This window comes from Cheilinus undulatus, linkage group 16 (genome assembly GCF_018320785.1).
Source record: "Cheilinus undulatus linkage group 16, ASM1832078v1, whole genome shotgun sequence".
NCBI classification, from domain to species: Eukaryota; Metazoa; Chordata; class Actinopteri; order Labriformes; family Labridae; genus Cheilinus; species Cheilinus undulatus.
Genome location: NC_054880.1, coordinates 11,565,662 through 11,587,261, shown reverse-complemented (window position 1 = coordinate 11,587,261; position 21,600 = coordinate 11,565,662). Strand labels below are relative to the sequence as shown.

Genomic DNA, 21,600 nt, shown 5'->3' with positions numbered 1-21,600 from the left:
GCAGCGCAACTGACAGAGAGGGGGGTGGGTGTTTTAGAGGGGGGAGGGAGTTAAAAAGAAAGAGTGGAGTATTTAGCATATTTGACATGCAGGCCACGAGCTGCTCTGTGCAACAGTTGAGAAAGAGTGCATGCATTGGGAATGCAGACAGGAGGAAAGAAAAGGAAAGAGAGCATGAGTTCTCTGAGATCAGCTGGCAGACAGCTTTAAACAAACAGGCTTGTTGAAAAATAGAGAGAAGGAGGAGGAGGGACACCACAACTGGCACTGAGAAGTCTCTAACTTTGGATAACAAGAAAAGTGGCTGCAGGTTGCCATATTTGTGGCTATCCCCCTTTTGAGTGCTTGTGTGGCTGCTCTAAGATTTTGTGTGGCATCCTGAAGAATCAGACAGAACCCCCTCTCCTGCTGTTATTCTGCACACAGCCCCTTTTCCTCTTGGCCCCTCGGCCTCTGACACACTCACACATACACACTCCCAAGCTGGATTGGGTTTCAGTGAGGGCGCAGACGGGAATGCACAAGTGGAGTCTGTGAATATCACAGACTTTTGTGTGTATCTTTTCCGCATTTATTTTTTACACCAGCAACTTTCTGCTGGAACCGACTCCACTTCATCACAACATGAACTGAAAAACCTGCAAATACCGTGACAAAGGAGTGACTCTAAAGAGGCTGGACTCGCTTCTTTCTGCCTGCAGCCTGGACAATTGCTTGGGGAAAAAGGGCAGCTCATTACTAACTGATAAGCCTCTTTTTTGTCAGCTAACAGTCCCACCCTCTTTCTTTTTCCCTACCTCCACTCCTCTCCTCTTTCTGCCTTCTTACTTTTTCTTTGACTCTGTATCATTTCACTCAGAGGACAGTGTTTTTTTGTGCTTCAGAAGGGGGGAGGCAGTCCCCTTCTCTGGAGAATTAAGAGTTGGATTACAAAGCTGAGATGAATGTAGCCATTTCACATCACTTGCCACCTTTCCTTTTCTCTTGCCCAACCAAAACTGGCAACGTTGGCACAGAGAGAAAGTGTAATTTTATTTTCAAAAATGTATGCTGCCTGAGTCTGATGTTTACCTTTACATCAGACTGTCTTCTTTTTATATTCCTCCTGTATTTATTTGGAAACAGTTGTAATAGCAGAATAGCTTGCTGCTCAGTGTGGGATAATAAGCTGTATCCCACTATTCAGCTGATATGTTTTTTGGTAGTGAGCAAAATCCTCCTCTGCACAACTCTTTCTCTCTGGCTCCACGCCCCCTCCTCGCACTCTGCTTCCCTCTCTATCGCTACTTAATGCCCCTACGCCTATCTCTCTCACTCTTTCTGCCAATCTCTCCCTCTGTCTTGTGTTTTTTCCCTTTTTTTTTCTGAGAGAGAGGAAACCAGCATGATTGGAGCACTTCCTGTGTTTTAATACCAGTGCAGGAAACAGAACAAACGGAGCTGAATTCAAACACAAACAGCGAGGGAGCAGGGAGGGAGGAAGAGAGAGAGAGAGAGGGAAAAGGGACATGCGAGTGAGTGAGAGAGAGAAAGAGAGAGAGGAGGGGGGAGCAGCGAGCGAGAGTGAGAGGAAAAGAGGGAGATTTTTTTAGCAGCTGCAAACCATTTCAGCTGTGTAGTGGCTTGAGAACAGAGACCGGGAGTGAAAGAAAGAAAGAGCAGAGCTTGGGAGCCCACACGTCTCACAGAGAGAAAGAAAGAAAAGAGGAACTGGGATTGCGTGGCACTTTGTTTCATTCTCAGCACAGACTCTGGAGCAGGAGAAAGAAGACGGCGAAGAAAAGAGCAGAGAGGGAAGGGAGCGTGTCCTGGGATTGTCTGCTGGTAGTGAGGGGGGAAGACGCTGCCTGGAAAGCAAAGCTCGGGCTGAAGCTGGGAGGGCTGTCTGGGTCTTTGCCCTCTGGATACAGTCCCACGACTCACTGCTCTGCCCCTGCTCGCCTTCCTGCTTGCCTGGCTGGTCCAGGATCAACCCCTCTGGCCCCCCTTTTCTGTCTTCCCCCAGATGCCCTCTTTCACTCTAGTCTCACCCCCTCCGAGATCCTGCCTGCTTTCGATCTACTGTACCACCTCTCCCCTGGAGCTGTGGAGGATTTGAGGATGGGAGAAAGAAAGCATTATAAAAGAAAGGAATTGAAACATTGACAGGGATTTCTCCACGCAAAAGCAGACTGCTTCGCTCTTTGTTCTGGATTCAGCAAAGGATTTTCTTCAAATGATGGACTGTTGTATGGATAATTGGGCTGATTTTTATTCAATGGTGATGACTGTTATGATGGTGATGAGACATCTTAGACAAAATTAGGGTTTGTTCTGGATACACAAAGCCTTGATTCTTTGTGATGGAAGAAGAAAATGAGAAGATGTGGACATTTTGTGGACGGTTATGTGTTAGCAACTTGGTGATGCTATTATATTTTTAACAGTTTTCCCAAGTTTTCTTGCCTCAGAAACCTGCTAAGGACTGACATATTTGTGTCTCTTATGAACTGGATGCCATATTGCCATTCATTTTGCTGCATCTTTTTGAACAAGAACGATAATATCCACAAACTGTTTAACTTTCCTTTTTGTTGCACCCCACGCAGCCTTTCTTTTTATATAACAGAGTGGGTTTTCTCACCTTAAAAGGAGACTTTTACACTTCTCTGGCTGCCTCTCAGTGAGACTATTAAAGTTGTCCAAGCCCCCTCTGCCTTTTCCTGTTGTGCCATAGAGAGGAGAACCGGGACCGGGAGGAAGGAGGTAGAGGCATTGTGAGAGTAAAAAAAAAGGGGGTCAAGGAATGAGTCGCTGTACATGAATATGGAGGAGAGAGCCATACTTTGTGTTACTGACAGCAACACAAAGAGGCGTTATCTGCATGGTCCTCAGCTCACCTTGGACTTTGTACTTCTCAAAGAGAGAGATGATGACTGTTTCTTTCCTCTCTCTGTTCATCTCTCCACCTCTCCCTCATTCCTAACAGTCTTTCAAATAAACAGAGCTGGTGATTAATATGGTGCCGAGGGGGAGGGCCGACTCTCTCACTCCCTCGCTGATGCCACACAGCATCTCTGAAAGACCAAGGAAATGCACTACTGTTGAAGTGACATAGAAACGGAGCATACACCAGTGGGATGATACTGTGGATGTTTATATTCAGACTTTTTTAGAATGTGAAACTTGAAGGATTTCAGCCAAATGGACTTGTGGATTATTGGACTGTCAGCAATCAAGGGTAAAGGAATTTTGCAAAGATTCCTTTCATTTTTTTTTTACTGTTTTTATTGTATTTCCCTTAGTGCTGTCACACCTGCACCTTAAACAATAGGGTTTCTGTGGCATCCCAGCAGAAGTGAAAAGGACAGTATGGGGAAACCTTTGAGCCGTCCGGACTGCCTGAGGCAGAATCCCCGCTGCCTTGGAAAAGGTGATGAAGAAGAGGCATACATAGAGGATTGCTACGTCCCCCAGCGATCAATTTATGATACCATGCGTATCAATGAACAAATAGACCAAGGGACCAAGCTATGTCAGCCTTCCAGGAGTACTTTAGGCTCTGGTGGAGAGGTTAGAGGAGAAGGAAGCACACTATCCAGTAATGGCACCATTGGAGCTGAATTAGGGGGTGTTTTTGTTTCCAGAAATGCAGATAATGCTGGTGGAGTGAAGAAACTAGATGAGAGAGTGATCTTTGATGCCTTAAAGCTTACTGGTGATGCTCAGATAATGTCACCACCAGTTGCTATTGTAGGCCCTGGTTTGCCTATTGCCCCTTCCTCATCCAGCTCTGGTGTGGTAGCTGCAGTGGCCAAGAGGCGGCATCAAGGCGGTGATAAAAGAGATAATCCAAACCGTCGCTCTTGGAAAGCCTTTATGCCACCAAGTTATCCAGAGTTTGCTGAGAGACTAGAGCACTCATCTAATGAAGGAGCAGAAAAGCGTTCATCCGGGGCAGGTATTCCTCTCTCTCCTCTCCAGGCCATACCTTCTCACCTCCCCCCAGCAACCCCTACCTCATCCACTCCTTCCTTACCTCCTTACACACCCTCCCCTCTATCATCTGCTCCCCACACTCCTCCTGTCAACTCCTCACCTTCTATGACGCCCACAGTCAGCCCGGTGCCTCCTCTTCAGCAGCATCCTCTCAGCAGGCAAAAGCAGGTTCATCCTGTGCTTCAGAAGCAACAAAAACAGACTCATGCGGTGCATTCGCCTTCCAAAGAGCAGCTACCAGCCTTTGGCCAGACTCAGGCACCGCAGGTTTCTGGAAATACACCACAGCAGAGCCCCAGTTTTTCCAGACAGGTAGAGAGGAAGAAAGAGGGGCACAGACGGACTACTAGCTCTTCAAAAGTTGGAATTAGACAAATCCCTGAGGAGCCTGTTGAAGCGGTTAAAACCTCAGATTCAGAGAGAGATTCACCTCTTTTGGACCATGATCAGGGTGACAATGCACCTCTCATCCCACCAAAGCCAGTATTCTGTCCTCCTACCAAGGCCCGCACCTGGCCTCGCGGTGTAACAACAGGGAAGAAGACCCCAGTTGGCCTAAGACACAACTTCCCTGTGCTCCCTCCTTTGCCTCCTCTTTTGGGTGAGGACTGCACCACGGATGAAGAGTCACTTTATCTACTGGACCCCCCATCTCCATTCCTGAAAGAGGAGGAGGGTTTAATATATGGGGGTCTTCCTCTTTCTCCTTGTATCAGTCAGGAGGGGGGTGAAGAAGGGCTTCTAGGCTGGGATGTTCAGGTTAGCGAGCTCAGAGAACGCACAGCATCTGAGCTCAAATTCGAGGAAGATGAGCGCAGGATACTTGAGGAACTTGATGAAGAGCAGGAAGAATGCAGGAAAATAATTGAGGAGGAGGAGGCGTGGAAAATAGAAAGGGATAAAGCAGAGGAGGAGAGAGCTCAGAGAGAGGAACGAGAGTGGGAGGCTGTTCTTAAATTAGAGAACAGGGAGATAATTGACCAGTCTTGGGATAGGCAAACACTTGAATCAGAAGGCTGGGACTTAACAGGCTCTTCTGGACACTGGCCTGTTTTGACTCCCCCTTCAGGGTTTGGAGGCCCTGGAGGTGCCAGTGCCTCCCCTTGCCCAAGTTCAGGGGCAGAGTCAGATGATCTCTTTCTGGAGCTGGAGAGGCAATGTCAAGAGGATGAAGAAGAGGAGGGTGAGGAGATGAGTGTCGACCCCGAGCCCTTTGATCCCTATAGCCTTCCTTGTTTAGAGGAAGAGGAAGAGGAAAGAGAGGAAGATGCCAAGAATGCCTGGGATTTTGAGGGAACTCTTCCTGTAGATGCAATAAATTTTGTTGAGCCTGATAATACTGCACCTGCCTTAGAAACTTTTACAAAAGACTTAAATTCAAATCAGTCTGAGCCCTTAGAACAGATATCAAACTTTGACTTGGTGCGAGCACAAGACTGTGAAAAGGAGCATAGTTTAATTGATGAAGAATGTGATGTGGATTATAATGAGAATAAAGTAGAAGTGGAGGAAGAGGAGATGAGTTATCCAACAGACTCTGCTCTTGGCCAACAATTGGAGTCAGACTCCAGTGGCGTCCAAATGTCCCAGCCGGACAGAACTGGTGTCAGTGACATCATCCAGACAGAATGTGAACAAGAGAAACCCGCTCAGACTGAAACAGACCCAGATAGCGGTGCATCATCTGAGCATGATGGTGAGGATTGTGTAGAGAGAGCCGCCTCTCCATCTTGCATCCTCCTGAACCCTTACGCTGAGGAGGATGAGAAAGTAGAGGAGGCGGTAGAGCAGGATGATGGCGAATTGAAAGAGGAAGAGGAGTTAGGAACAGAGTGGGATGTGTATGACCAGTCTGAGCCAAGTTTGGACAGCAGTGAGGGAGTTCTCATGGATCACTCCCTAGAGGCTCCTCACACGGTAGAAAAAGAAATCGACAATGAATGTAGTCAGGATGTTGATGCTGAAACTTCCTGTCAAGAAAATCTAGTCCCTTTAGAGATTAGCAAGCCTGCTATTGAGACAACTAGTGAAGAAAATCCAGGCTTAGTGTCTGAGGCTCCTAATGTCCCCACAGACTTTGTTTCAGAAATGGACATGCCTGGACAAGAACCAGACACTGACACTACAACACAAGTGACAGCTAGCACCCCAAAATCAGACTCTGCCTCACAACATGCAGACTCAGCACCCTCGTCCTCTTTACCTCACTCACCCTCTGAATTGGATTCTTGTTGCGCTGGGTTGGACTCTAAAGACTCAGGGGCTTTTGTGATATCAGACAGCTTTGTCTACCTGGCTGTGTCTGCGCCATCCCAGTACCAAAATGACTGCCCTCCATCTCCTCTTGAAGACTCCATCCCCCCGAGCCCTGTCCTCAAACCGTCCTCCTGCCCAGATCCAGAGGAGGAGGGCACCTTCCTTTCCCCTGACAGCTTTGTTTACATGGCAGCACCTGAACGGCCCCAGCCTGGGCCTTCTGATATCAGCTCAGCCTGTGAGGATACTCAGGAGCTGGACTTGGACTCGTACTCAGAAGGGACCCAGTCTGGGATGGATGGGGTAGAGTTTGTCCTTGGTTCTGTGACTGGGGACAGTGACTGGGAGAGTGATGGCTCTGCTCTAGACTTTCCCCCATTAATGTCCACAGACCAGGCCTGGGACCAACTTGAGCCAGGCCTGCTGCAAAGCCTTTTCACTCAGACTGAAACAAGCAAGGTGAAGGCCGAAGCTTGTCATACAGAACCCGTATTAGAATCAGGACAGTGCTCGAAAGAAGAGAATGAATCGCCAACTATGCTATCCACCACTGATGCTGATGCACAGGCAGAGGTATGCTCTCATTTAAATTTTTGATTACTCACATGGTTCACTTATACTGAAGACTTCTTTTTGCTGCTATGAATGTATTTAGTCTCATAAGTTGTGCGGTCATTATGGTATGATAACAAAATTGGGAAGACAATCGAGTGAATGAGTCATATGTTGACAGGGGAATAGTCCTAGAACAAAGAGCTTGCTTCTTGGTGGTTGTTTACATCAGATTTTATAGTTACTATACTTTTTGAAGGAGTAACCTAGAGTGCTTTGGTACCGTTACAACTCCAGACTGGAGCATTCTTAAAGAGCGGTTTATTTCTCTGTTTCATCTAACAGAAGAGGATAGATAAATGGGGAGCAAAAGCTGAGCAAATATCTGTTTTTAGCAGTGAATGCATTTGATGTGGACACACAGAGGCATAGCATGGAAAAAGAATTGGGTCAGGTAGCTGGGCGTTGAGTAGAACTGATGTAGACATAGCATGGAAAATGTATGGGGGGGTTGAAGTTATGTAGACGCCATAATTAGCTAGTTGTGTTAGAGTAGTAGGGCTTTAAATGATTGCAATATGATGCTCAAAGTGGGAGTTGCTACTTATGGGAAACTACCCTCAGGGTCGCTCAGCGTGTGTGTGCATATGGTGTGTGTTTGGGTGAGGGTCAGTGCTAATCTACAGTGCATGCACATATTTGAGATTGATCACATGTTTATTTGTGTGAAGCTACAAGAGCAGTCTGTGCCTGTGGCCTACTTATGATGCTAATCTCTCCAGTGCAGAGTTTACAACATTTATCTTCAGGGCATGCTATTGTTGTGTTTACACTGTCTGTATATAGAAGACAGAATGCTATGTTTCCATACAAAGTCATGGGTGCGGGGTCTTTTCCAGCTGTGTATGTACATAATGTGATTCAGGCCCAAGTGTCCCATCTTGTTTATATCATTTGAAAAGGCCCATGTTTGAAGAGGCTGTGTGTTTGTATGTGCAGCGAGGCATCTGGATGACTTTCACTGTTTGGGTTAATTTGGTTTCAGAGAATGTAATCAGTGTCACAGTATACACAGTGTGACTGCTGTGTGCCGCCATGGATCTGAAATGGATATTCCATACATGCTGCAAGATTAGGTTAGCTTGGATCCGACAAAGAGCGCCGTCAGCGTGGCTGTGTCTAGTGACTAGTCGTTCTGCATTCATCTGCATTCAGCTTTCGACTTGTTTTGTTTGTATGTCACTCCTCTCATATCTACCTCTGTGTTTGTCTGTGTGGGCTGCATGTTAAGGTGTGAGTGCAGAGTGTCTATCAATGTGGTGCTGTGTTTGACAAGCTGCCGGACCTTCTAGGAGCTCTGCTAGGACTCAGTGTCTGGCACAGGTTTATTTAGGATTTGAACACTGTTTTCGTAGTGTTCAGAATCTGAATTAAGCTACTGTTATCTTTTTTTTAGATGTTTCATTTTTTATCAATCTTGAAAAGTCTGAGAGTGAGTTAATTTTAAAAGAAAAAGTCATAGCATGACATTGTCCGTCTGCTTTTATTGCCAAAACCAAAACTAAATTATATTAAGCCTCTGAGATTGACTTTGCCATATACAACGGGAAGAGACACAAAATACAACAAGTTATATCACCTAGTTGTAGCCACTTACTTTTTCCCCTAGAAGCTCTCTGTTTTCCCATTCTAATGATGCTATCCATGCCTTGGCAGCCCTTACAGAGGCTTTTCTAGTGAGCCTGAAACTTAGATGACTTTCTGGAACATTTAAAGATTAAATCCACACCAGTAACTTTAATATTAAATGTCTTTTTATCCATTTTTAAATCAATTTTTCAGTCATTTCTGCTGCTAGCAGCTAATGCTATCCGCCACATATCATCTGTTTCTATCCCACATTGCATTGTGACTGGCCTGAGATAACCAATGTCAGCCTGTTCTGTCATTAAGTTATACTTTATCAAACTGTGCATGTATATCCTGGATGAGAAGACCAGAACAGCTCTTAATGGAGAGAAAGAGAGACGGAGAACCTGTGATGTGGCCCTCTGTTCCACTACAGACAGGAACTGCCTTGAGAAATTGATCAAATAAAGCTAACACAAAGAAGTGCAAGGACTTTTCTCATAAATATGTGAATATTTGGAAGACTTTTTGTCACTGAATGAGTATTTTTTACTTTTTGGTCCCTGAGAGATAGAAGAATAGGTTTGTACAAAAATAATCTTAATCTTTGTTTAGTGTGTGTCATACACAAGTTTCATTCAATTTTTTCTATTTCTTTCTGTTTCTTTGTAGTCCCATAACTTCTTTATAACTCAAGTGTCATTACTGCAGCACTCATATTCCTTAAAACCCAGGTCATCCTGACAAAAGGATGTTTAGATCTTGACTGTGCACCACAAGGTTGATATTTTACAAGCTTTAAAATGAAACAATTAAAAATAGCTTTGTGCTCAGAGCGTAAATACGAATTTATCATTAAATTTATGGCACACTCACACTTTGAAGTCTGTACCAGACTCAAGCATGCTTGACCCCCAAAGTGTAGTTTGTTTGACTAGTGTGAGTGCTCCATGCCACCCTCAGCACAGTACGCTTGGCCGTGGTATGGTTTGAAGAGGTGGGCTCCTGAATGGCACAGTTGTTCATACGTGAGCACAACTATGGGTACACAAGGTGGACTTACCATATAATCTTTTGCACAAACTTTCTCAACAATTGTCCAGAAGTAAGAGGGCTATATCAGACCAAAGCAACTGAAAATAAGTCACAAAGTAAGTGCATTTGCCCAACATTTTCTGTGTTGTTCTCCATTATGCTGTGCTGAGGCTATGTTGGGCCTGGAGTAATATGCCAGCAGCGACCTGGGGAGGGGGGACAATTGTGCATGATATGAGACAGCTGGGCTTAGTGTGTGCACCATCAGTAACATTTTCAACCAAGAAATATTTTCTACAAACACACTGACCTCCCAGCAAACTGTTTGTATAGGTAGTGAAACTTGAGTATTCTTTTTGCACATCATGAACCCACAGTCTGATTACATGCTGACATTGCTAATTGTCGTTCCTCTTACTGTATTATAGTTCCAATCAGACATCGGTTGCATGATCCAACCAGTCAAACACAACTTGATTACATGGCCCTATGTGACTATTTGTGTGTTGTGAGTCTGTGTGTGTACATGGATTTTGTGTCTATGTTTTATCAGACCTAGTCTGCTTTCTCTGCAGTCACAGCGTCTCTGGCTTCAGTTTAATGTAATCAAGCATCTACTCTCCTTTTAGTCATATCTCACAGAGGAGAATTACAGCCATACAGACTGCTGCTGTGCAATTAATCTGTAACAACATCAGGCTTGATCACGGATAAAATAGTATGGGGAAGTTTGAAATTGGTACTTTTTTAAAGCAAAGAGAATAAATGACTTCCTTCATTTTGAGTGGCTTTTATAACCCAAAAAAGTTATTTTTATGCATAAGGTTTCAAAGGCACTTGAAAATATGATTTATTTTGTAATTATTTAGAAATTTAAAAAGGAGAGTAATTTCGAGCTTTCCAGTTCAGACCAGACAACAGCTTTTGGCAAATCACACAAAGTCCAGTTTACCTCCATACAGTGGTAGAGTGATCTCTGGGGCGGTCACAGGCTCTCTTGCACCAGAGATGATAGGTAAGAGAGGAAGATGAAGACTGGAAAAACAATTGATCCTTTCCAGTGGAGTGGCATCATAAAGGTGCTGTAGCACTCTGCAGGTGTGCGGGGATAGATAGGTGCTTCCTTGTTGTGTCAGGTCAGATATGGGAGCATATGCACGTTTGGCACTTTGCTGTGTCAACCTTAGTCCTGTACTACTCTGGCCTCCTGATGACCGTGGTCCTGATGGCACCAGGCCTATCTCATCCCCACTTTCCTCTTAGCTGCCCCCAACTCAAAGGGTCCTGGGCACCCAGTGTGTAATGAGCTGGATCAGGCCTGGGAAAGCATAAAAGCAAAGCTGCCATTCTTCTTTCAAGCAGCTAAGTCCTTCCATTCTCACTCTTCTGAGTAGGTCAGCATTAGACACATGGTCTTGCCAACTATACCCAAAAATGCACTGAAGCAAAGCTGTCAGAGAGGTGTCCAGCAGGCGCCTCCTGCCATCAGTCAACATCCAGGCCTCACAATACTGGATTATAGTAGCTTGATTTGTGATCAGTGCAAGAATAAATTCAAACATGAGAAAAAAAAACAGCAGCTTTTGGTGTTGAAAAATGGAGCCAATTCAGGGGTACAAAACCAGTTTCTCAAGTGTCCACATGAGGCTGGCTTCAAAAGCTTAGGAATCTCCATTAGGTCCTTTTAGAAAAGACCCTTTTAAAATCAGAAATAAGCATGCTTACAGCCCGGTTCAAATAGTTATTTGGTAAAAATCAATAATATAATCTGAACAGGGAGTTTTGTTCGGTCAGCATTATTATGAGCATAGCTGATATTGACTATAGGTGGAAACGTTGCTGTTTGCCCGGAGGCTCAGGGCTAACCTTAAAATTGTGCCTGTGTCAAGGTGGACTGTAAATCAGCATTTCCAGTATTCATGTTTTAAATACTAAATGGTTCATGAAGTAGAAACTTTGAATTCTTTTTCCATACAGAGGAGTTAACGTTTGTATTTTTTAGTTACACTGAATGAATGTTTGGTCTCACAATTGGTTTCCAATTAAAAGCACTTCTAGAGAAATCAATGAAATGAATAAAATGAATAAAATGAGTGTGCACTTTCTCTCAGACCCACTTGAGATATTTCCAATGTTGTGCATGTCAGAAATTCCAAGCTACCACAAAAAGGAGGCCTTTTTGTGTAATGAATGATGGATGACAATTTAGAAACCTGACTCCAGTTTTTGTTCACAAATCTGAAAGGTGACACAAGCACTTTTGTTTTGCTACGAAATCCCCTTTATTCTCCCTCTCCTTAACTGACTCTCATTCTCCCCCCTCTTCTCTTCATGCTTGGGGGGTTTTGTTGCTGAGATAAGGAGGTGAGAGGTAAATACTGTGGCTCTCTGTGAGGAGAGCTGCCCCTGCCAACATAGCAACACAAACAATGTGTGAAGTTGTTCGGGGAGTATAAACCCTGATATCAGATAAGAATGTGCCAGGGCTTACACTGGAACTGTGGGCTGGACTCTGCTGTCTGTTTATGGTGCTGTCTTTAGTTCTCTAATGTGGGGTTGTTCCTCTTGTAAACTGACTTGTCTTGCTTTCTTTGTATGCTGCACCCTAAATATCTCACTGTGATATGTAACACATTAGACAGTCATGGACTGAAAGTGGATGGTGTATCATTGCAAAGACAGATAGACACACTGAATTTAGAGAGACAAAGAAGCAGACACAAAAACAGCAATGACAAGCTACAGGGAGGTTTGAGGAAGCTATTGTTTGCACGAGGGAGCACCTCTAAGCGCTACATGGGGCTTTAGCACGCTGATAAGAGAGCGACGTTGGCAAGCAGACACAAGCAGAAGGGCTACTGGATTAATATGGAGCTAATTTTAAGGCCCAGAGTATGTATGCATGCCCTGCAAACAGACAGACAGACAGATGGACTAGCTTTGTATGATGAAACTGGATGAGGGAATGAATGTTGCAGACACACTGACCGATGGCAGCTTATACAAAGATTTAGAGGCACTCTGTCCCAAAATGGCATGTTTCATTCATAACCCATTAGCTCTGTTTGTTTGTTGTTGCTGTCTGCAGATAAAAGCTTGAAGGGGTTCTTTAAACTACTTTAATTTCTGTCTATAAAAAGTTTCAACTCACATTGCATATAAAAAATGAATTTGACTTTATTTTTAAAGTCATATTCACATGGATGAGTCCTGAGCAGGGTTTATGTGCAGTCTCAACTGGTTTAAACTTCGTAGCATTTGTTTTTGTGAAACCACAAATTTATACCTTAGATGTTTTACCCAGAGACTTCTTTTGCCAGTTCCATCTCAACCGGTACATACTATAACTGAGGCTTTTTGGAATCAGCACAAATTATTCTAAATTTTTTTCATTTTTCATCTGAATAGCAGAAAGAAATTGGCCAGAAAAAGGTTAAGCTTTGAAAAAGGACAGATGTTGAAGCACTAAGAGACACAAATAGGCACACAGAGAACCAGGTGGCATCAGGTCCACAGCTCCTGCATTTGTGGTTTGATTGATGTGATAATTCTTGTTCTGAACAACCGCCTCCGGGATAAACCTGTGAAACAGTGCGAAAGAAGGAGGGGATGTGTTCGGGAGCACAGAGTAGCATGAAAGCAAAAGCAGCAGCACATTGATCTCCCACTAGATCTGAATGTAGTTGCTCTTAAAATTGTTACAGTAGATCAAATATTTGAAGGTTTTTTTAAATATTTTCACTCTTTTTGTATTTTTGCCTCCTCCAACAACAACTCCCTCTCTCTGTGATAACAGCACCATTACAGAGCTGTAAAAACATTGAATAGTAGTCTACACAGGAAAAAACATAAGTCCTCCCTCCAACACGGAAATAGTGTACTGCTCTTTCTTTGTCTGTATCATAGGGAGCTGATCAACAACACAGGGATCGCATAATTCAGCACAAAGAAAAAAGAGAATGCTTTAATAAGAAATGCATAGCTCACTGAGAAAAAGGACTGCTGTTGAGACAATAAAGAGAGAGTGCACAAGGTTTGGCCCAGCATGCTTTGAATGAAGGCCAAATTTGCATGAAATTTGTGTCTGTTGATTCTCGAATAAGGATTCTGGTTTCAAATAAGATTTATAAACCCTATTAACCCTTTTATCCCCGTGTCTGAGGCTGGTCAGTCTGTTGCTCACAAACAAAGCCTTTCTGGTGAAATGTTTGTCTCCCCGTTAAGTTTAGTTTGGAAACACATTTCTACCCTTTCCTTCCTCCCCTCATTCCTCTATCCATTAAAAGAGAAAGGGGGAGTAAGGAAGGATGAGGGCTGAAAGACAGGAAGAGACAAGGGCAGAGGCAGGAATGGGGGGTGGGGGGGGGGGGATAACAGTGCTGCTGTTGGCTGCCATATTTCTTTCAGGAGAAGCATTTTAACCATGGTACAGGATATCCAGACTGTTTTTTTGTCCCTCTTCTGGTTTTCTTTTTAACACTCGTATACAAACATCCTTTCAGGTTTATTTTCAGGTTTATTATAAACATTCCTGTCAATTTTTAATCGTATACCAGTTTTATTTTAGCACCTCTTTGGTCCAACTGTAACCTTGGAGGCAGCACTTAAACAGTGCTCAAATTTTTGTTTTAAAAGTAGTGGTTTTCTCTGAAGTAGAAGGATTAAGTAGTTGAAGGAATCTAACGGAAGACAAATATGAAGGACTGAATTGGGAGAACATTTTAAAGCCTTGATAAAAAGTTGGAGAACTCTGTTTAGGTTGGCAACATCAGTTTCCAAAGCATATTTCTTATATTTCTGCAGCAGTGACTGCAGCAGTAAGTGGACAGATGGTGTTTTCCTGTTGGCTTTCACAAGTAATATTCAAAGTTAATTGTCATAGAAGCTGCATATTTCTCATCCGTTCTGATGGAACAACAGTGATGTGTTTGTCAAACGACTTCACAACTATTACTCCACTTAGAAGATATTAGAAGAGATAGAAGACATTATTTGTCCTGTCATCAGCCTGTCTCCTTAAAAAGACAACTGACACGTTATCGAAATTGATGGTTGTCGTTTGGGTGGACTTCAACTGCAACCTTTTACAACAGTCAATGTCTGATTGTCAAAGAACAAAAATACAAAGATTAAGTTGAAAAGATGATATGATTCGTTATCGTTATGGAGCTAAAGTTAGCTATCATTTTTGTGACAACTAACAGTAGTGTAACATCGCAAACCAAGTGTACCAAGTAAAACTGTATATCCATTTGGCATTAAAATAGCTAAATGTATGACAAGTGTGCCTGAATGAAATAAAAAACATCAGACCTTCCATTGACGGCTACTTTATGGTGTCAGACTATGTTGTTTTTCTTATAGTTCAATCTCAAAATACTCCCAGAAAGCTCAATTTGCATACTACAGTAAGAAATATGAGTGGCCTTTTCTTGTCTACGTTGTTTATATTCTTATTTTATGATCAGCAAAAAACATACAGCTGAGGGCTGATACTGATGTCGAAAACTATTTAGCCAATTGTTAGAAAACTATAGAATGAGATGGTGACAATCAACCTCACATCACATAAGCATGTATTTTTTCCTAGGCACTTCAATATAATTGATGATATATATGCTTATAAATATAAACCCTGTCTGTTACTACAGGGGTGCACTCTAAAAGTAGAAGAAAAGAGATTGGCAGTTTATGCCCATTTTTGAGAGGAGAAAAAAATCCTTGATATTTAACCTGTTATATTATGTTTTTAGACTAATAATTAGAGTTTAAGTATAATTAGTTAGAAATAAAATCTAATGATATAATAAAGTGGAGCTATCATTTTTTTGCCCAAATGATGTACAGATTTCTTGGCAGAAAAATGCTCATTTGTAATCCAAATGGCTTGAAAATGGTAAATTAAACTGCCCTATGGGGATAAAATGTACATTTTATAATCAGTGAACCTTCTTGACCCCAGGCTAGCCCCGGGTGTTTGTGAGTTCTGTCTCCGCCTCTGAGATACAAATTTTATTTACTTTATTTGGTGTAAGACTTCTATAATGACATTTTCTTTTATGTTTTTAAAGGTGACATTCTCTGCCTTATAAAAATCTTTTTTATGTTAAGTGCTAATTCGATGCATCCCTATGTCTAAGCATTATTAGATTGGCCATGGAAAGATTCAGAAAATCACTTCTATATTTGTGTGTAGGTTTTCTATGTCATTTCTCCAGATTTTGAGGGAAGGTATTTATGGGATTATTCCAATTATAATTATGATAAACCCTCAGTGTCACCATCTGTTTGCAGTTTGTTACACAGCAGGATCACAATTGGATTTTCACATTCATGCAGTGTGTTTGACCTGATTTCCAACAAGTGAGAGAACTGACAGAGCTGTCCATGCAAAAAAGAGAGCTATGGTTATTCAACAGTAGCTTGCAGGTCAGTTTTAGAATATTTAAATGTATTTACCAAATTCCAAAATACTGATTTTGCAATCACTGTTTTTTTTTTTCAAAGAAAATTGGCACATTAATTATTTTAGACATAGAGTTGCAAGTTTCTTGATGAAACCTGAAACATGTGCAAAAAATGTGGCCATTAAGGTTGTGTCTTATAAGCAATAATAGTTAGACACAACTCTACTTCAGCGCACTTATAGAAAATATGACAAAACATTAAACAAAAAATAAATGGTGCAGCTGATTTTAAGCTCTCCTCCATACACAAATCACTGAGAAAATACAAAGTAAAACCAGTTTCCAGTAGAAAGCCACAATACTTTAATAAACATGAGGCATAATTGCCAGCACTCTCATTTTCTTCAGCATTCAGCAGCTCAAAGTGAAGTTTATTTGACTAGACATATCAGAGCACGCAGTATTTAGTGGTTATCAGCCTGTCACGTTGGTCCTCCAGCTTTACTCAGATCTACTTTCATCGCAATGTTTTTATCGCCTGTCCACACTGAACTGTGGCTGAAGTGAGAAAACCAGCGCAGTCCAGATGGGAGCGACTGAGTGGGACGAAGATGATGATGAGAGGAAGGTGGAGGCCGCTGTGGTCGGGGGAGCAAAGGGAAGAGTGGAGGCAGAGGGACAAGTGCTGACATGATGGGAGGAAGAGGACGAGTAGGAGGGAGAAGGATGACAAGTACAGCGACGATAGTTCAGTTAGCTCTGTTAGGAGCGTGAGCTGCTGCATGCCGGCTGAGGCAGAGAAGAATGACAAGTATGTGGGACATTTTCCAGAGCTCTGGTTTAGTGGAGTCAACCACTCGGTGCTGGTGAGGGAGAGAAAGAGCAGAGAGGGCGGCTGAAATAGAGACAAAGTAAAAAAACAAAGAGAGCGACAGAAGTGGAGGAGGAGGAGGAGGAGGAGGAGAGAATGGACTGAAATATATGCACATAAAATCTGTAACACATTATTTTTTTTACATCGCAGTGTATGTTTAGATGATGAATGGCTGTACTTTCCCTGTTTTTCCTTTTCTGTCCCCCTCTATCTTTACCAAACACGCACTCACACTAATACACACACCAGGATAAGGAGCAGGGTGGAGCAGGTCATGGCTGCAGTCATTGTTGTTCTGCCCGACAGACTTCCTGTTCCAAGCAGCTATGACGCCCATCACCAAAACACAGCTGCATCCAGAGTGGACAGGAACTAACACATACACACAATCATGCACACAACTGTTCATTCATACTTAATCATGTTCAGAGATTTATATCCGGGGAACGTTCAATCTTTTCTTTTCACACACATAATTATGTACATTAATTAACGTCTGTGCACAGTTTTACAGTCACAGTCAAAGATTAAGAACTGTATGCACACATAAACACATACACAAAGCCTTGGCATGGAGAACCTTTAGTTTGATGCCATATTTAAACCAGATGAGTAGAAACCTGTAAACCCTTTGATTATGACCCGCTGCAGACTCAGAAACATGTTCCAGCTTGACTACTCACAGCAGATCTGGCAGATCATGTCTTTGTATCTCTTCATCTTGACATTTCCAATCAAATCATGCAAGAATTTACAGTGGAAAATCAGCCTACATCCCTAGATAATTTTGGTTAAAAATAATTTGTTAATAGCAATAAAGAAGTTCATTTTATTTGGAGAGTCTTGAGAGAATTGTTTGTGCTTTCATTTGAATATTCATTTGAATAAGCTGTCCGCTAAAAGGAGCTGGGTTAAAGAGAATAGGGGATTGTTACTGTATTAATATAATGGAACTTAAAACAAGGCTTTACCCAATATTGGGCCCCTTTGGCTTTTGTTTTAGTCTTCATGGGATCAAAACAGGTTTTAACTAGTATCATAAATAAGTGTAAAATTCTAGTATTTTGACAACCCTTATGGGTGGTCATACTGAGTAGGCAGATTGGTGTATATATTTAGGATTCTATGTTGAAGAATGTGGAGAACCCCCCTTGTTGGGATGGATTTATTGTAGTTGTTTTGGGTGCAGTAGCGTCCAGTGATTTGTTGTTTGAATATTGAACACCCACGTCTGTTGTAACATCTTCCAGGCCTCAGTGGTATTTCACTGAAACCCAAACCTACATTTTTCCTCTCCCTCAATTTAACTGCAACCCCTTTAGTATTGTCATCCCAGCTTCTCTCTCTTTTTCTTTACCCAAGGCGTTGGATTTACCAAAATCTGCTGTGTGTGTCTGGCTGTGCCTGTCTGGTTATTTCTATCTGTATGTCTGTCTGTCTCTTTGTGTGGCCATTGAGGTTTGGCAGCCTCAGTGATATAAACCACCAAGCTTAATTCTCCCTCTCTTCGCCTGTTCTGAATGTCAGGACTTCCCCGATGTTTTCATGACAGCGACCCCTCTAAATAACTGCCTCAAACCCCCAAACATTTGACGGGATTTATTCCCAGAGATGATGGTTTACAGTGGTGGTGGTTTACAGTGGTTGGGGATTTGTTGGAATACCATGAAACTGTGAAACTTGTTTGTGGATTTGGCAAATGGTTGGACACAGAAGGATGGTTTACAGGAATTGAGCAGTGTTTTTTATTCTCACATTTACTGCATTAACTTTTGGTTTTGGCTTGTATTTTTTTTCTTGCTGTTCCATCAGTAAGAAGAAAAATATGAACGACAGAGAAGGCAAGAAGTAAGTTTTATCAGGTTATATTTGTGCTCTAAATCATGAAGAAACGGTCAGTGAGAAGTCAACCAGTTTAAGAGTGAAGCATGTTAGAAAATTTGTGGTTGCTTTTGTTGTTGTAGGATGCAAGCAATGATTGGAAATATGCAGAAATTACTATTCAAATAATCAAAATTTTTAAGTTTGTTAGATCCAACATATTTTAAAAATGCAATATCCCAATTACTTTATCAATGTATTGTTTCAAAAAGTGCAAAATTTTACAAAAAAAAATATAATCTTAAGTCAGATTTTTGACCAAAATTTGCTTCCAGTCAAAGAGAGAGGCAATCTGAATTGTACAGATATGTTTGGAGAAATGCATTTGTGCAACATAGGCAATGCGCTGAATTTTGCTTGCATTTTTTTTAAATTTTAAAACAGAAATGATTCTGTGTTGGATGTCTAGGCCTTGTGTTTTTTGTTGCTGTGGGATCAAAACAGATACTGATGTCGTTTGTTTCTTTTTTTTTTCTTTTTTTTTGCAATTCTGGTGTCGTGATAACTCTTGAGTAAAGCCACTTCTTTTTTTAAAAAATAAACACAGAAATATGTTAAATTTGAATGTTATAAAAACAGAACCGGTGCAGTTCATAGAATTCTGAAGCATTAATCAGGGATTATGTGGCCTGGAGGCATGATAAATTACTTATTTTTTATTGCTGATTCCACAGATTGTGTTGCATCTGTCTTTGTCTTTGCATTGGAAATAAAATTAACCATAATGGCTTTAATTGCCTCCTCCAAACACCCAGAATAAGCCCCAGACCTGAGCTTTGGAAGCAGCTTCTCTATGTACAGTATAAGTGTGGATACAGTAATAGAGGGACAGATTTACTGTGACAGAGGAGCTGTGTTGGCTCCGTCTTTTTTGGCCAGGGGAAGTCAAGTCTGGTTGTCTTTAGTGTCGGGTGGCTGCCTCTATTGTCATCACAAGATGGCTCCAGCCTTCCACTGTGACGCGTGTGTGTATTTGAGTGTGTGAGTAATGCGGCTAGACAGGCAAGGTAGTGTGTGTGATTTCTAAAAATGTGTGTTAGTGTGTGAATTATGGTGTGTGATTCAGTGAAGGTTGTGTGCGTTTATGCTAGTGTGTTAGCGTACTCCAAAATGTGTCTGTGTGAGTGTGTGGGATGTCGACTCAGCCTTTTCCAAGCAGCCCCTTACTCGTCTAACTGGCTAATCCTCATAATCCCCCTCTCCCCCTCCTTTTTCTCTCCTCCCTCCACCCTCATTTCTCCTGCCTCCCACTCCTCTCTTATCTCAGCACGGCCCTCTGTCTGTCTTTCATCTACTAACATGCACTCACTTCTATATATACATAAAGTAGTAAAGTTTGTTCCATTTGTCGTCACGCAGATTGAATGTAGAGTGTATTTTTGACTGCTTTCTCTGCTATTTCTGCTTCCAAAGAAACTGTTCAAACTTAGGCCTCCTTTTCTTGCCCCCCATGTGCTTTCTTTCAGTCATTTATTTATGAATAAATCAATTAATCATAACACTTCTCTCACCTTCTTTTGTAGGCTGTGGAACGAGAGCAGGTGGACAGCATTCAACCGAAACTGCAGCACGTCAATGCAGTCGGTCAGGGTCTGATCCAGAGCGCCGCCAAACACACTGACACCCAGGCGCTCGAGCACGACCTAGAGACAACAAACCTCCGATGGAACTCACTCAACAAGCGGGTACGACTCACACTGATAAATAATCAATATCAAGGAGAGGTTTGTGTCTGTCTATCTGTGTTTAAGGTATAACTCTATGTGCAGCTATTTTTGGGGGGGCTTTTTTTTTATTTTTTCAACACTCTTTTTATTTGATTTTTGGCACTTGATTTAACAAAAATTTCCCATTTGTTACAGAGAATGTGTGCATTCTGACATTGGCAAACCATATCACTGATAGGAATAACAAAACTATTTTGGGGGGGTTTTTAAAGGTACAGTGTGTAAAATTGGAGTTATTACCTGTACCTTTTGGTACAGGTAATAACTCAACAAAACGTACAAGATGGAAAAATCTAAGGTGATGGCATCCGTGAAGGGGACTCTCCCTATGCATGAATAAAATGTTTATTCTAAGTGAATGAAAATCAAGCAATTTTACATATGTACTCAAATTTAAACACTAATTTACAAAAGCATGCTTATGAATATTGTGTTTAATTTTTACTAAGTTTGTTCCAAAAATGCTACCAGGAAAAATATATCACACTGTACCTTTAAATCTTAGTTGTGAAATGTTTGCTTTCTATACAAAAATTCTCTTCCCTGTCCTCAGGTGGCAGAGAGGATCGCCCAGCTCCAGGAGGCCCTGTTGCATTGTGGGAAATTCCAGGATGCTCTGGAGCCCCTGCTAAGCTGGCTGAGTGACACAGAGGAGCTGGTGGCCAATCAGAAGCCTCCATCTGCCGAGTACCGCGTGGTCAAGGCCCAGATTCAAGAACAAAAGGTGCTAGAAATTAAAATTTTCTTTGACAGCAAGCAACTTAAAATATCAGGAATGCCTTCTTGTTTTCATGAACAGTATCAAAAAGACCTGAGAGGTGTTTTTCTGAAGCAGATGAAATGCTTGTCAGTAGTTCAGCCGGGTTACATTTTGATGAGAAGTGTTTTTTATTCAGAGTGTTTGCTCAGATTTTCCATTTGTGGGATTTGAAGCAGTGATTATCAAGCGCAGATGTCTGACTTCTTAGCTACTGCCCCCACATCCTCCTCTTCTCTCTTTGAAGTGTCCAGCAAGCGTCTGTCTATAAATTAAAGTAGAATTGACTTTCCCTTCCAGTTTTTCTTGGTTCCTTTATGCATTTTAAAAAAATATTTTTCTGATTTATTTTTTTTACGAGACAGGTTGGATTTAGACTTTATTGATATTCAGATGTCCTCGTTGTCCTTCAAACACAAACAATAGATATTTGAATGACAAGCACACGCACACAAACACACAGTCAATGATCCGTCTGCCTGGCATCCAAACAGCCCCAGTTGA

The 21,600-nt window shown here is 42.0% G+C and overlaps 1 protein-coding gene across 25 annotated transcripts in view; it reads left to right on the top strand.

The window, feature by feature from the left end:
* Window positions 1-21,600, top strand: part of macf1a (microtubule actin crosslinking factor 1a) — a 297,525-nt gene that overhangs the window by 239,029 nt on the left and 36,896 nt on the right. For all 25 annotated transcript variants that reach the window (XM_041809559.1, XM_041809550.1, XM_041809549.1 and 22 more), the window contains 2 exons: window positions 20,136-20,297; window positions 20,893-21,063. In XM_041809559.1, the coding sequence (XP_041665493.1) occupies window positions 20,136-20,297; window positions 20,893-21,063 (333 nt within the window). The remainder of the gene's footprint in view (window positions 1-20,135; window positions 20,298-20,892; window positions 21,064-21,600) is intronic.